General features: G+C 37.0%; 2 protein-coding genes across 2 annotated transcripts in view; one reads left to right on the plus strand and one right to left on the minus strand.

Moving 5' to 3' along the window:
* Positions 1-13218, minus strand: part of LOC124172058 — a 31172-nt gene extending 17954 nt beyond the window's left edge. The window contains exons 1-3 of the mRNA XM_046551465.1: positions 12656-13218; positions 12400-12537; positions 7219-7386 (exon numbers count right to left, since the gene is read on the minus strand). Of these exons, the coding sequence (XP_046407421.1) occupies positions 7219-7386; positions 12400-12537; positions 12656-12823 (474 nt within the window). The 5' untranslated portion in view covers positions 12824-13218. The remainder of the gene's footprint in view (positions 1-7218; positions 7387-12399; positions 12538-12655) is intronic.
* A 2701-nt stretch (positions 13219-15919) lies between these two features.
* On the plus strand, positions 15920-16330 carry LOC124172059. The gene has a single exon (XM_046551466.1). The coding sequence runs from the start codon at positions 15935-15937 to the stop codon at positions 16328-16330; it is 396 nt and encodes a 131-aa protein (XP_046407422.1). The 5' UTR covers positions 15920-15934.
* The last annotated feature ends 600 nt before the right edge of the window (positions 16331-16930 follow it).

The raw sequence follows: 16930 nt of genomic DNA on the forward strand, positions 1-16930 counted from the left end.
CTTATTTTATGGACCGATTCTGATGACTTTCATGAAAATCGCATCCGAATTGAATGTGTTGATAGCTAGCTTATACAAATACATAAATTTTTCAGGGAAATTAAATCCACAGAAAAATATATAAAATCATACTGCAAATTAATTTTATTGTTCCAAATTATAAAATTGTCATTATTTTTCAATTGGCCTACTTTACCTCTTATCGCTTATTTAATAGGGTACTGTCCTTCATTTTTTACCTCATTGCATCTGGTCCCCAAGTCACCAAAGAGAGGGTGACTTTCTGTAGAAATACATGCATTTACAATAGGCAAAGCTACTTTCCTAATACTACGTAGTAAATGTCAACAGCTTAGGGTGATTTAACTCAGGTTTCACTGCAGATGGTAATAAAACTTACCAAAATATTCAAATATTCCATCCTGTAGAAGCTAGATTTATAATGTCATTTATCGTGCATTATAGTGAAAATATTAGCTGATACGAGAATTAAGTGGAGATATGCATGAAACCAACCTTAGGATTATAGACCAATGATGATGATGTGATGAGTGCATTATATGTAAATGGATTTCAAAAATATCCACATCATGACAATAGGAGAAAGAGAGATAAGTATTTTCTCAATACTTGCAATGGAGTGCAGTAATATTCTCATTGTCTGTGTGCCTATTTTCAGATAGATGGAATTTGAAGAATTCCACCATAAAATATTCCCCTAAAGTCAGTTACTAAACAATGTATGCACTGGTGACGTTTTCTTTCTAATGAACAAATCACGACATGCCATTGAAGAAAAAATTCTTACCACATATATATTTGTACAGTCGGATTCAAAGTATTGCAACAAATGGAGCGGCACTACTTTCGCCGCAGTTTGGAAATCGAGTTTCGGCATTTTCTATTGTACCAGTGGGAGGGAAATTTGAACAACATTCCCACCTCCCGTAATATTTTTATAACAACATCGTTTAAGGGAAATGGATGTGGGATATGTGCAATGTTTAACACCAAATAATTTATGCAGCTTCTGCTAGATAATACATCTACGTCCAGAACGTCAATTTACCTCCTCTCGTAAGTTGGCCGATCCGTCAAAGTATATTGTCTTACAATTAACGCTGAAGCTTTTTGATCAGCGATAGCGAACATGACATACATATAAAATATCCGCCGCAATATCACAGTAAATATTACGAGTGAGTGTTTAAAATCAGCTTGATTTAGTGACACTAGAAGACCGGTTCATTCCTTGCCTGACAAGGCTCGTAATGAATCCACAATGGAGTCAACGTGTGAGATGGACTAGTGGTTAAGGAGAAGACTTACCACGGCAGCAATCACAAGTCGGCAGTCCGAACCTCTGCGGATCAATTTTTTTCAGTTACATAGTAAAGCAGTGACATTTTTTTCCACTTTAACTTAATGAAACACTGCTGTCATTTTAAAATTTTGAATAGAGAAAATTCTCTTTTTGCTTTCTGCAGATATCATGTACGTTTTCACCGAAATATCAGTGCTCCAATAATATGGAAAATATTTCAATCAGGTAAACTGCTCCATCAAGTCCTTTTGCGTATTACCCGAATATTCTATCGTTTTCAATAATATGTAGATACTCACGAGACCCGCTTAATTGATGGGGCCGGGTCAGAGTAAACTTGGAAGGTTGGCACATGAAGCAGCCTGCATTCGTTGCCTTCGCGGCGAGCCGACGAGGACGGACACGGACGCGACTGAGCAACTGAACCTGGAGTCAAACTCCAGGAGCAAGTGCCCAATCGAAATTAAGATTAGGGGATGGAATATATTGTGGTAATTCGTGTCCCCACAGGCATTGGGCTGTCTGTGTGTTTTCTTTCGGTCTCCGTGGCGAGGTTTTTCCTATCTTTGGAATTATATTTGGGCTCACCGTTTACCTCTCACCACTACGTGGCTCCGTGGCCGAGTGGGTGTATATTATGTTCTGTAAATTCGTGAGAGTCCTGCGAAGGATCGAGTCCGACGTGATCATACTATTTTTCATTTTTTAAAAGATGTATTCTTAATATCAACATAATCTATGCAGGTGACTCAAGAAAAAATCAGTAGTGAATTTTTTAAACGATTAAAGCCATCTAACTAAATGTAGCCTCCGAAGTAGTCCACAATGCGAAAATCCTTACATCACATGAAGTAAATTTAGGAGAAGTAATTCCCAGTAAATAACGATAATTCCAAAGCGCCTACTCCACAAAAAGCTATTATATCTAAATTAATTAGAACTTTCAGAGTGACACACTCATTTATACACATTAGCGAACAAAAGAACCAACCGAAAGGCAAAAAAATATGACATTAACTATGTCGCAATTTATTGTCATAGCGTTATAAAATGGAGTAAATATTTCAGGATGCAAACATGGTCATAGGAACAGAGAATTAACTTATGAAGGATACAAGCGACAGTGAAGTTTTCCCTCCAGTATATAAGATCTACAATTGCGATCGACGTGATGGAATAGGTGGTGGAGTTTTCCAGCAATTAAATACACAGCGCCTTAACTTATATTAAATTAGATAGTTTTTGGTGCTCAATTAATCAACGAAATAATATTATTTTCCAATTAGGAAATCAAGTATCTGCATTTACTTTTCCAATCCCATGTCTATAATTTTGGATTCTTACACTCTAAACCCTAAATCAAGGAATAAATAAATATCTGAAATCTTAGTAAAGGCACTAATACATCACTCACTTGCACTAGTAGTTGACAAGCTCGCTAGAGGAAATAAAAATTAGATCATTAATCAGCAAGCCGTCCTAAGTTGATAAAACAAATCGATATCATAGACGGTATATGTGATCACAGGGTAAATATTTTAGCCTTAAAAATTGGAATAGAGTCATCTGTAAAACCAAAACGGAATATTTAATTTCGGGCATTTTTTGGGGTAAACGAAAAGGCAACAAATGAAGTGAAGTATCTAGGAGTTACGATGTCCTCGAACCTATTGCTGGGAACACACAAAAAAATATTTTTTAAGAGCCCTGAAGAAGTTAGCATTCGTCAAGCGTATTGAGAGAAGATTTTCGGATGATAAATGAAAAGAGAGGTTCTTTTACGCAATCGTCCGACCATATCTTAAATGTGCAACGAGGATATGGGATGCCGTGTAGAAAGACTTAATTGTTTAACTTAATAAAACACAAAGGAAAGCTGTGAGATTAGTCAAAAACAACCACGGGTGTTCAGGAAGCTTTACATGTATGTTTAGCGCATTAGGTTAGCAGCTGCATGAGACCCGGAGACTAAGAGCGAAGCGTATATTGCTTGAGGAAATGAGAATAGATATCTTTAAAAATGACACGGTGAACATGATATTAGAACGCCACTACATTTCCGGGTCCGACAGAAACAACAAATTAATAGAGGTATTTTGCCGAAACTGATAGGTGTGAGAATTTGTTTTTCACCTGCGCGTTAAAGGAATTTTTATATGGAAGCGGCTGGTGTTCCAATACTTCCCGCCGTCCGCCTATTAAGGCGGCTTAATGGGTATTAATAGCAATAATAGCATGTGTATTAAAATGATGAAGATATACTGTTAATATAATACGCTAATGGCCAAAATTGATGCATCCATATCTTCAAACTTATTAATAATGCTCACCCGTGATTAGATCTGATGCATGTAGGTGGGAAAAATGACACGGCCGTGGTGTTTCTCTTAATTTGCCAGGAATGAAATCCGAAGGCAAGGGCAATAGATTTCCCAATAGATATCCATATTTCGGTATGATAACTTAAAAGCTAGTTAAAAGTTGGAAAAATGGATAATATTCATTTGGTATTATATGAAAAGTACTTACAGTCGTCAGATATTTAAGTGAAAGAGTTAAAATACTAATTTATTTCTACCTGTCACTAATATCAAATTAGAGTCATTAATTTTATACCTTTATTCGTCTAAAAATTCATTGCTGATTTTTTCTTCAGCCACCTGCATAGATTATGTTGATATTAAGAATACATCTTTTAAAAAATGAAAAATAGTATGATCACGTCGGACTCGATCCTTCGCAGGACTCTCACGAATTTACAGAACATAGTATACACCCACTCGGCCATGGAGCCACGTAATGATGAGAGGTGAACGGTGAGCCCAAATATGAATCCAAAGATAGGAAAAACCTCGCCACGGAGACCGAAAGAAAACACACAGACAGCCCAATGCCTGTGGGGACACGAATTACCACAATATATTCCATCCCCTAATCTTAATTTCGATTGGGCACTTGCTCCTGGAGTTTGACTCCAGGTTCAGTAGCTCAGTCGCGTCCGTGTCCATCCTCGTCGGCTCGCCGCAAAGGCAACGAATGCAGGTTGCTTCATGTGCCAACCTTCCAAGTTTACTCTGACCCGGCCCCATCAATTAAGCGGGTCTCGTGAGTATCTACATATTATTGAAAACGATAGAATATTCGGGTAATACGCAAAAGGACTTGATGGAGCAGTTTACCTGATTGAAATATTTTCCATATTATTGGAGCACTGATATTTCGGTAAAAACGTACATGATATCTGCAGAAAGCAAAAAGAGAATTTTCTCTATTCAAAATTTTAAAATGACAGCAGTGTTTCATTAAGTTAATATGAGTTAAAGTGGAAAAAAATGTCACTGCTATACTATGTAACTGAAAAAAATTGATCCGCAGAGGTTCGGACTGCCGACTTGTGATTGCTGCCGTGGTAAGTCTTCTCCTTAACCACTAGTCCATCTCACACGTTGACTCCATTGTGGATTCATTACGAGCCTTGTCAGGCAAGGAATGAACCGGTCTTCTAGTGTCACTAAATCAAGCTGATTTTAAATACTTACTGGCAATATTTACTGTGATATTGCGGCGGATATTTTATATGTATGTTATGTTCGCTATTGCTGATCGAAAAGCTTCAGCGTTAATTGTAAGACAATATACTTCGACGGATCGGCCAACTTACGAGAGAAGGTAAATTGATGTTCTGGACGTAGAAGTATTGTCTAGCAGGAGCTGCATAAATTATGTGGTATTAAACATTGCACATTTCCCGCATACATTTCCCTTAAACGATGTTGTTATAAAAATATTACGGTAGGTGGGAATGCTGTAAAAATTCCCTCCCACTGGAACAATAGAAAATGCCGAAACTCGATTTCCAAACTGCGGCGAAAGTAGCGCCGCTCCATTTGTTGCAATACTTTTGAATCCGACTGTACCTATTACATGCATCCTTCACTCAAGACTATAGATATGTTCCTAAAAAATGTCATGTTAATTAAACATGGTTCCCACTCAAACTAAATTACATAATTCACGGTTTTTTCCAGGTTTTCACGGTCTAAATTTCACCAAATTCACGATCTTTTGGTAAGCCATTTTAGGAAGAAATATTGATCACGTAACAATAACCGGTCGCAATTTTAACTACTATAAAATTTAACAAACGCGATACACACCGGGAATGCCAACTTAGCAATGAAAGTGCTCTAATGACGTCACCAATATTTGCCAAAATTTTGAGCCGGCTAAAGGTTGAGGATGGGAAATGGAGGGTGGCGGGGAAGTCAATTTTTTTCCAGGATTAATGAACATTTTAGCTACCGGTCTTCCAATCACAGGCTTAAGGTCTGTGTCTCGTCATGACACAGTGACCAATAATTGCACTCGGAATACAGTGAAACCCCAATTTATCGTTCCCGCATTGATCGTTTTCCCGCATTCATCATTCGCCGCTCCTGGTCCCAAATTAAGTTCCATAAAGACAATGTAATTTTTTCCCGCATCTATCGTTCCCCGAAGTATCGTTTTCCCGCATTGATCGTTTGAAGATCGCGGTCCCATCGAATAATTTTCCACACACAAGTGAGAACTTTAAATGGTGAACTGTAAATAATTGATGATGAAGAAAAGAATACGGGCTAGAAATACGTGAATATTCCAGAACGCCTCGGTATGTCCAGTAGCACATGATGGCAGGGGTGGGGGTAGAGCGAGATCCCTGGTGAAAACAAGAAGTGGGATGAAGCCGAGGATCAGGTGGGCATGCCGCTGACGATTAACGCCACATTGCCTCAATCATATAAAAAATTTAATTGCTAGAAAGGAACATTTGAAATAATAAACTATTTTTGGCCTTCTTGATCCATCTCATAACCAATCACTGCGACGGCGAAATCAGTTGTTTGAGGCATAACACGCACATTTCTCTCGTAAATACGTATACTTGTAATGGCATTTGATGGATAAGAATTTTTACATCAGACAGAAATGCATAATAGCAGCGAAAATTCCAAGTGGAGTGCAAACATTTTTTAGCGATGCGGCTTGTTCCTTTAGGATATTTGAAAGAGAGATAAGTCGAATCAACAATATGACCCAAGCGTTTCGATAAAGTAATAATATTCCCGTAATCAGCTAAAATCTTGTTTAAATCCATTAATGAATATCATAATTCGCAAAAATCCAGCGTTTGGTGGGACATAGGCAACCCGGACAAACATTCCCGCATCAATCGATTCCCCGCATTCATCGTTTTTTTCATCCATCCCCCTGAAAAACGACAGATCGAGGTTTACTGCATACGTGTGCACATAAATGGGTGGGCAGTGTCTGCGAGTTACTGACCTAGATCGAAATATCAATTTTTCTTTTGATCAGTCAATCATAGATCTACAATCAAGTGTGAGAGGTTATTAAGGTTTTATGACGAAATTCACGGCTATTTCCAGGTTTTTTCATGGTAGACAGAATTCACGGGATATTCACGGTTTTAAGGTTTTCACGGTTGAGTGGGAACCCTGTTAAATTTAGTGCCAAGAGAGAAGCATATTCTAGGCACGTTCTGCATCATAGACTGACAAAACTGGGAGCTGTTTCACATCCATGGTCACCAACGTAGTTGATAGTGTGAAGGCTATAGGCTTGCAAAGGGAATCGAGATTGTCCACCGTTAACATTTCTCACAGAGGATTAGTGGTGTTATATAGCTAAGATTGAGTTATATGCAAATAGATTAGAGTGGTTAAGCTTTTTGTCTCATGACATACAACTGATGGTCACTCGAGTGAGGGTGACTTCCTGTAGAAATGCATCCAGTTACGCTGGGCAGAAGCAATTTCGTCATGCAACGTAGAAAATACCTAAAAATTAAGGATATTTAACTGGGTTTCATTGTCAATGAGAGTAAAACTTACCAACATATTTGCTCCAGGTTGATGGGAGTCTGACACAGGAATGTATATTTCAGTTGTTTTGACTGAGCAAGTGAGATGTGAAGTGCCTTGTATCTCATCTCTTATGCTGTCAGTTGTCTCAGCTGGAGATCCCAAATTGTCATCAGCTGCCTCCTCTTCTTTGATACTCTGCAGATAAAGTAACAATGATAAACAACTCTCCTCTTTCAGCGTCAAAAATTGAAGGATACTCCTAATCTTGAAACAGGATTTTTAATGTGTCATCTAAGCTATTGCATAAAAAAGTGGTGTCTACATGTCTGCTAATTTATCACTCAAAAGCTACAAAGCTGCTGAAACGAAATTTCACAGGAAGATTCTCGGCATAATGAGTTCATGTAGTGGCTGTATTATAACATCCTTGGGGCCATGGAAGCCAGAAAATAATTGTCTTCAACAGTGGTATCTTTAAATACGAATCTTTGACGTGGGATATGTTTTTGATGCATTTCTGTTGTTCTTGACATCTTGTTTACATGTACTCAAAGATGAAGTCTGGGAGAGATGGCGTAAATCTCATATGTTGGCAACATTCTGAGAAGGGAAAGTGTGAAATCCTCAGTCTGATCTTCGAAGAGAGAGTTGAAGGAAAGGGAAAATGTCCATGGGTACAAAACATCATAGATGTGACAGCAGTTAGAGATTCTTGGGACCAATTTCAATGGTCAAGAGAGTGATGCCTGAACAGCCAATGCACTGAATTGTGCACAGCATGACAAAGAAGATAAAGAAGACTATAAGAAATTCTTTCAGCTCCACATCAATAGTCTGGTGGATGAAACTTATTCATTTAGCAGTTTTTTTTAACTATCAAATCTCATCACTAAGTAAAGTAAAAAGTAAACACAGCTAAAACGCTTTTTGAGCTCTAAATTTAAGTGAAAAAGCTGTTCGCCAAAGAAATATTACAGAAAAAATGTCAAACAATTACTACAATGCATTCTCAAAAAGGCAATTTTTGACCTTATGCTCAAATTGCAATTAACTAAATTTATTTTAAAATTTCAAGACCATTCCGTTTCCCAACACTAACGAATTACTCACAAATCAAAATAATAATGAAAATTCGCAGTGTAAATTTTATTCAAAACACCTTCCTCAAAAACCATTAAAAAATGCGGCATATTGTATGGCAAGCCACGATTGTGAATACTGTTACATACGATAATGATCAAGAGAGTAATGCCTGAACATCCAATGCACTGAATACTGTACAGCACAACAAAGGAGATAAAAAAAGAACCTAAGAAATTCTGACCGCTCCACATCAATAGCCTGGCGGTTGACAAATTTAGGAGATATTTTTAATCTACATCTTATCACTCAGTTAAGTGAAAAGTAAACACAGCTATCATGCTTTTTGAGCTCTAGGTTTAGGTGAAAAAGTTCTTTGCCAAAGACATCTGCATAAAGTTGACAGTATACCATAAAAAAATTCTAAAACAACTAATTTGATCCATTCTGTGCTCAAAAAATAATTTCTGACTACATACACAAAATACATTAAACAAAATTTACTCACAAAGTGGAACACCAGTCATTCAATCATTCCCTGTACAGAGAATTTCTTACAGAAAAATTTTCTGAGAAAGTTAACATCCAACAAAATTACTTATCTGAAAAATATTTAAGTTAAAAAAGAGAACTCAAAACTTACTTTAATTATCCCAGTGCAAACTTTACACAAAAGACCTTACTGAGGCAGAAAAGTATGAAATCCTCAGTCTGATCTTGGAAGATAGACTTGAAGGAAAGCATGCACGAGGAGAAGAAAATGTCCATGGACACAAAATGTCCCACGCATCCCAACAGGTTGGAAGACCCTACAGGGCGCGATTCACCCTTCAAATGGTAAATTGCGCTGGGGTACTGAAATTTCGAGATAAGGGTAGTTTTCTTCATCAAAGAAAATGAAAGGCATTGATTGCGATTCATTACCCACCATGAGTGTATTCATAATATAAAAATTATTTGGTTTTAGAAATCCCAGTTAAGATGAATGTAAATGGTCAATTTTAACCTCAATTGAAAAAAACCAGATTGGCACCCATGCGATGCCACTCCACGTGACGTCACAGGGACCTAGATGCTATACGAGCAGATAGGAGTTTTACATTGTCTGAGATTACCAATGCATGCAAAAGGCACAGAGCTCAGAGAAACATCTCTTAATAATCACCTATTAAAATTGCCTATGGTCGGAAAGTTTCCTTCGTTTGATAGGGTATTAAGAATCCTTATTTAAGCCAAGCTCTACCTTCTAGCAGGGTACTCTACCCAAGAGCCATGCTCGGCAGCAAGCAGCCTGCATTGTAGTGGCGTTCATAGCCTCACATATCAGCAGCCAGACTTCACATGGGCTTTTCCCAGCATTCATACTTTGCCATTGCTTTATCGTGCTCGGAGATTTTCAATTTTCATTAAATCACAAAAAATAGATGCCATTTAAAAATGTAAAAGCATGAAATTTGTACTCCAGGAGCAATAATATTTCCATTTAAGGATTTAAAAAAATAGGAAACCACCCTATCAGATATACTAGGGACCAATATCAACAGGCAAGAGGGCAATCACTGAGCAACTAATGCAATGAATAGTTTACGGCATTAAAAAGAAGATAAACAAGAACCTTAGTAATCCTGATACCTCCACATCAATAGTTTGAAATGTATTTGGTCTTTGGACACAGATTAAAATGAACGTAGGATGTAATAGTGTACCATGGATCATGCAGTTTTTTAAATTAAAACTCCCTCTGCTCGAATAGTTCAGATAGCACAAAATTAGCAGTACGTGGGGGAGTACATTCACATGACTGCTCATGTGTTTCCTACTATAAGAGCCAGTAGCATGCACTATAGTGAGATAATGCATGCTCCAATATTGTTTAATCATGAGTATAAGCTTATATCTCCTCTAAATTGTGTAATATCCATGTGCCTTGAAAAAGAGCCATTTTTTCCCGTGACCATGAATATTTTTTTTTACTAAAAGGAACATCGGACTCCAGATTTTTTTATCAGGATCTTTGCTCATACATTAATGATTGCTTAAAACTGAACCATGAGTATGTATTTGCATGGCCTTTCCCTGTGGATGCTGAGAATGAAAATTGGTACAAGCGAGATTTTTTTGTAAATTTTATTTTTTTGCAGCTGAATTACTTCATGCAGTGAATATTTAATGAAAATCGTGGGATCATAATGGACCACTTAGCTTTAGGAAAAAAAATCATGCCTTTCCATCCCACAGGAATGGAGTTATGGATGAAAATAAATATCACCATGTGTTGCATGTTGCGGTACTTTAGGGGTCACGCCCAAATTTCAATTACTCATATTTCATCAACAATTGACAATTAGGGGCTAAAATTGCACACAATTTCTCATTATACCAGAATGTATGACCATGGCAAGTTTCATAAAAATCCGAGTCGGTGGGTGTCATGGCCTGGTTGATTTGAATTGGAATGACCCATATACGTTTTTAAATTCTTAATCTAATCACTCATTAAAATAAAAAGTAAATACGGCTAACATGCATTTTGAGCTGAAAGAAAATATTTTCCCCAAGGCAGTACTCTTTGCCAGGCCAAAAGGTGGGGATGGGGAATTTGGAAGGATGACAAAAGAAAAGGACAAAAAAGTAAAACTTGGAAAATCACGCTCACACTCATGCACCATGCGGATTTGCTCCGAAGAACAAATTTCAGCATAGGTCTCAGTCTCAAACACACACACTCTGGTTTGCAAAGCTTCCGCCTATGCCAGCGACCCACTCAAACTAAAGAAAAATACAAAAATATAAAACTAGGACAATCACGCTCATACTCATGCACCAATATCATTAACTTCTTTTTTAATTCATTTATTTTCTTTCAACTGTTAAACAGCCATAGATCATTCAATTATCTGTATGCATATTGAGCTCTAAATTTAGGTGAAAAAGTTCTTAACCGAAAACATAAAGTTGAAAATATAACGGACAAAAATCTAAAACAACTAATTCACTGCACTCTGTGCTCAAAAGGCAACTTCTGACCACATACTCAAAAATCATTACACAAGAGTTATTTACAAAATGCAACACTAATCCATTCCCCATACCATAGAATCTCTTACAAAAACTTATGTGAATAAGTAAATAACTTACAGAATCACTTATCTGAAAATAATGTGTTCAAAAACTAGTAAAAAACATACCTCAAAATTGATTATAATAATCAAAATACACAGAGCTAAAGTTCACACAAAAAACTTTGTTCTACCACTCCAAAAATATTAAAAATGCAATACAGTTTATCATAGGCCTAGCCACGAATGTGAAGATTGTTACATACATGTAGGATAATCATCTAAATTAATTAAAAATGGTTTTTCACCACACAAGCCATGTTTAAATCAAATAAACAGTTCAGTTATTTTCTTATTGTTTTCAATTTTACGTCTTTTTTAAAAAACGTGTTTAAGGACATTTTTTGCAACAATCATTTTCAAAGCTTAAACGCAATTTTCAACACTAGGCAACTTTTGCATTCATTGTACTTCTCATCTTTTCGCATAATAAGCCTTGAATATGGAAAAAAGTGTCTGAGCCGTAGGCAGGTATGTATTTATAAATAACGCAAACCTCAAGAATTCAAATTAAAACATAAACAAGAGTTCAATGAAAACATGATACTTTTTTCGAGCATTAGAGCTTAAGCTTGGCCATCGATAAAGAAACTAATCTACAGCGCTATCACAGTTCATGTATAGCAGGAAATATTAAGAGATTTGTTTGATCATTTGACGGTTACCCAGCATTTTATAAAGGATTGTGTCATAGCACAGAACGTCTTCACTTAACACCACTGCAACACCATCTCCAAGGTAACAAGCACTTTGCACGGAGTCAAAGTCCTTTAAAATTCCCTAATATTATAACTTAACAAAAGTATTTGCTCTAATTACTTTCTTATCTCCAATCGAATGTGCGTATTTATTTTCTTGAATTATGGCATCGTGTAAAAAATCGATTTAAATTTTGAGTAAATCCTATCAAATTTCTACTATAGTTGAGTCCGAATCTACGTTAATTTGTCACTGCTGTCGAAACATACCATGCACCAGTCTTCAAATACGAATAAAAGAAAGTACTCACCCTAAAGAAATTACTCCCAGACAGCTTTCTGAGTTTAGCGTCCGATTCTAAACAAATGTTTTTGAAAACACTGAATTCCGTGAGCTTTTTCAAACACAGTGGACAAAGGGTGGTAGGCAGGCCATCTCCCAATCCAACCTAAGAGAGCAATCAACAACTATACATTAAAAGAGTGCAACATTATGCTCATGACATTGAATAGAGAAAGTTATATGAAAACTAAACATCGAAAAGATGCAGGTAATGTGCCACTTACTTCTAAACCAAGTAAACCATGCAGGGCATCCTTCACCGTTATTCTGCAAGCTACGTTTGAAGTGAATATGTTGTAATAACAATCATTATTCTTCATGCATAGTCTGCACAGGGTATTCTCGGAATTTCTTTCCGATGAAACCGAGAAAATACCGGCGGTACGATTCATTTTTTGATTTCAACCACTCAATTAATCTTTGAATAAATTAAATCGTCAATGAAACCACCAACACAGACTGACTGAGATCTCCAAATTCGTCGGGGAAACTAAATTCATTACAATGATGAATGAATTCGTTATTTATAATGCTCACGGTGAAAGATAAGTTTAAATTATAAAACTTAAAAGACTAACAATCGTCTCAAAGAAAAAATACACCGCAGCAAATTGGATAGAGACCTAACGAGAATTGTCATAAGCAATGAAATGATCAATGTTAATATAAGATTATGCAAGCAAAGATTGGTTTACATTAACTGTTGGCTAGTTATGATTGTTACCGCTAGAGGCACATACTCATAGCAGGCTTACAATAGGGGCGGGTTCACGACACCTGTAACCCGCGAGGCGGCGCTTGTGCGAGGCAAGCTCCGCCTCTTGGGAAGCTCCGCCTTTTCCCGTATGAAAACCGCCATAACAGTTTTTCGCAACCAATGAGAGAGAGGAGAATTTATAACTGTTTCTGTTTTCTGCGGAATATTGACTTGCAAATATAAGTAGTGGCTTTATTAACATTTAAAAAATAATTTAAGCCTTGGATACATATAATACCCTTTGAAAATCTCGTTCAGGAAATCAGCTGTTTATTGTTGTTGTTGGTTTGGGAAGATTTCAAAATGGCTGTGCACAGGTGGGTAAGGCACGGTCTTAGAATATGAGAAGGTCTGGACACTCTCCGTTCAGGCATGGTCATTTAATGAAGCCGTTTCCCGTTGAGGCCGGTAGGGGCGCCACCTATCCTGAAGGGCAAGTTTCCTACGTATCTGTATACGATACTTCATTAATTATGAACTAATGTGTGGCAAAAATGCATATAAACACATCGACAGTGGTTACTAGTTAACAATTTCATATGCACTTAACATCTTATAGCGAAAAATATCTAGAAATCGTTCTCATACGTGAGTATTAATCAAATGGAAGGCGTTGGATTTCAGCTTCGTCTGCTTCCATACCTTTGTAAAATCATTTACAGCCATAACGAAAGATTGTCAGCAGTTAAAACCTTATGTAGTGAGGAAAGGTATTTTTAAGGAAATAATTATTTATAGCTATCTTGTGGTAAACGTTAATATAAGTTGTCATAGAAGCTACGTACGCACCATTGCCTCTGAAGACGTTTCCACGGCCTTATAAGAATATAGATGTTATTCCTTGCTTTCAAACACTATTAACAAATATAATATCAGAAACGCAAACGGCTTCTTACCAAGGCCGAAGTGAAATACTTCTTATGAAGTGACGTATGTTAATGTTTTTAATCTCCTGAGTCTCGATCAAGTGATAATAATAATGGCAGGGCAGAGCAAACCTAAAAAAAATGATTCTATCCTAGGGACGTTTTGCGGGTATAGAATAGGCATATTTAATCGTTGAACAGGCTGAATAATTTCCGGAAGTACCATTATTACCGTTAAAGGCTATGTTATAACGATGCTTGCCTGCTCACCAAAGGAATAATTTGAGATTTAAGGAAGTAAAATACCATATGAAAGATAAGAACGAAAGAGATTTTGCAAATAATTTCCGAATAAACTTCCACGAAAACAGTGCAATGGATATAATCCGAGGGATTTGCGGATGTCTGATCACTTTCAGGTGCTGGCAAATCTGAAATATTATCCCTCCCCCAAAAATAAGATGAGTAGTACGACAGAAACCACAGGCTAATACTGCTAATACGCGGTAAATGTACTTTTCATGAGAGTTGCACGCACCATCGATAACAGCTGCATTAAAAGAAATCATCGAAAGAGGTATTAAGAATGAAAACGATTCACATTTTTCCAACTTATATAATGTACACACACATCAAATCTACATTTCCAGAATGATTACACAATGCTATTGAAACTGAGATTATTTATACAATCAATGCAAGGTAATGTCATGAAAAATAAATTTTAAGTACTCACAATTTAACATTTCTATTAATTCTTTCTATTACTAATTTCTATTTCTAATTACCAATCATTCTAAGAGATTCAATTTAGTAGGAGATAATGATGAATAGTTGATGAAAGCCGTCGCACATCTTGCATTTTCTAAACATGCAAGTACTTTCATTTCAAATCGTATCTCCTCGTACGACCCAAGTCAGCACAGAAATCCAATGACAAATTTGGGCTATCTTCATTGCCTTTTGCGTGAAGAAGAGCTGTAAACCCTCAATGAACCTCTTTGCATCCAGAGTTATCACTTAGCTACGTTCAGATGCGATTTAATCTCCATCACTATCCTCACCTTCAGCTTCACTGTTGCCTGTGTAATATGGTTTCGGCAATATCAACTTCACAGTTTTTCTTGGTCCAAATTGCAGTGGATATTATCGAACTATTCATGGCTTGTGTTACGTGGCACCGTTTCGAGTTGAATACATGTTCAGATTCTGCTGTAATGTTGAACACAGCACTGAATTTTTTGAAATCGCAATGAAAAAACAATCTTGAATGTTTTGACGGTTGACACCTGGCCAGCTTTCAGCCAGAAACAATATTGCTTGCTGAATTCGTACCTTTGAGCTTACTGCGTTGGGGGTGGATGATGATGTCAGATGGTTATCTTCTATAGATTCTAGAATATTATCTACTTATTTTCCACGGTAAAGTGTTCTCAAATTTTTAATGATCCCCATATGCATTGGTTGCTCCAAGGACATAGTTTCCTAGCAGAAATTCCAACTGATAATTTTTTAACACACATTTTGGCAATCAGCATGTGCCGTACAATTGTCATGTACAAGAAGAACCTTTCTCGATTTCCATGCTAATTCTATATCCTCACTGGTCAATCATTGCATAAAGAGGCTCACTGTTATCGCTACCTTGCTATGTATTGGCTTGGTACTCTAATGGTATAACATAATTCATGACATTAGGTCACCAATTCTGCATAAAAATTAATTTACCTAAAAGATCAACACTTTTACTGAATATTTTCATTTTTATGTTGTATCCATGTTGGATTTCATATATAAGTTTCAATAATATCCGGGCTATGCTCATTGAGTAACATTCCTTTCCCATTTTGTTTCAGAAATGTAAATATCCCAAGACAGGGATGGGTACAGAAGGGGGGGACAAGGGTCCATTAACATGGAAATTCTACGAGGCCATGGATGAGGTATTGGGGAGGAAACACATAATCTCCCCTCCTCTCATAGTGGATTCCGGAGTTCAAGGGAGCACGAGCTGCCCAACAGTGACTCCACCCCAGCCCACACCCACGCCTTTGGAGGTTGATGATGTGCCGGAGTTAATGTGCACTGCAAGCACACCAACCTGGCGTGAAAGGGCGGTGAGAAAAAGGAAGAGGTCGGAGGAGGACGATCCTCTGCACCAGCTGCTCGTAAGGAGTGAGAGGAGGCACGAGGAGAGGATGGAGCAGCTGCTCCAATTGAGAAAGGAATCGAATGATATTTTGAAGAGTTATTTGAGCCATATAATTAATAAATAATGTTGAAATGATACCCTCTTTTATTTCCAGCATCAACCTCCCTGTATATACGAGTTATCAGTATAGTACTTAAGAAAAGGGCAAGGAATTTGTTGTATTATCTTTTGCGTTAGTAACTCTTTACATATTCAGAGGTGTTGCGTTACTGTTGAAAAATCTCCCTGTAAGCAGACATCTGAAAATGTTTGCACAGTTAGGGATAATTTTAGAATACATTAGAGTAGGTGAATTCATTACACCACTGTTATCATTCATGTGTTTTTGCAAAAAAGCTATCAGCCTAATCCATATCAATTCAGGCAGCCAAAGAAAAAATCTTACCTTTACAATCTCAGGTGTTATAGAACTTAACATATGTATGTCAAATTTCAGGGCGAAGTAAATTTTGTATTTTTTTGTTCTGTCCAAAAGACCTTTTAGCCTGAGATACAGTTAATCGAACATGATCCCATAGCATTTTTGTGGGTTGTGAATTAAAAAATTCTGTGGGCATTTCTGAGATAATAGTTAGACAAATGAAATTGTTTTCTATTCTTTAAAGGTCATGCAATATTAGTTTGCCCATCAATGTCAGTCTAGACGTGTCTCCTGAATTCCCTG

The sequence above is a fragment of the Ischnura elegans genome (assembly GCF_921293095.1).
Source record: "Ischnura elegans chromosome 13 unlocalized genomic scaffold, ioIscEleg1.1 SUPER_13_unloc_1, whole genome shotgun sequence".
In the NCBI taxonomy this organism is placed as follows: Eukaryota; Metazoa; Arthropoda; class Insecta; order Odonata; family Coenagrionidae; genus Ischnura; species Ischnura elegans.

What these genes read in the sequence shown, in the direction of transcription:
- LOC124172059 (XM_046551466.1), top strand. Translation starts at nt 15,935, where the DNA reads ATGGGTACAGAAGGGGGGGACAAGGGTCCATTAACATGGAAATTCTAC.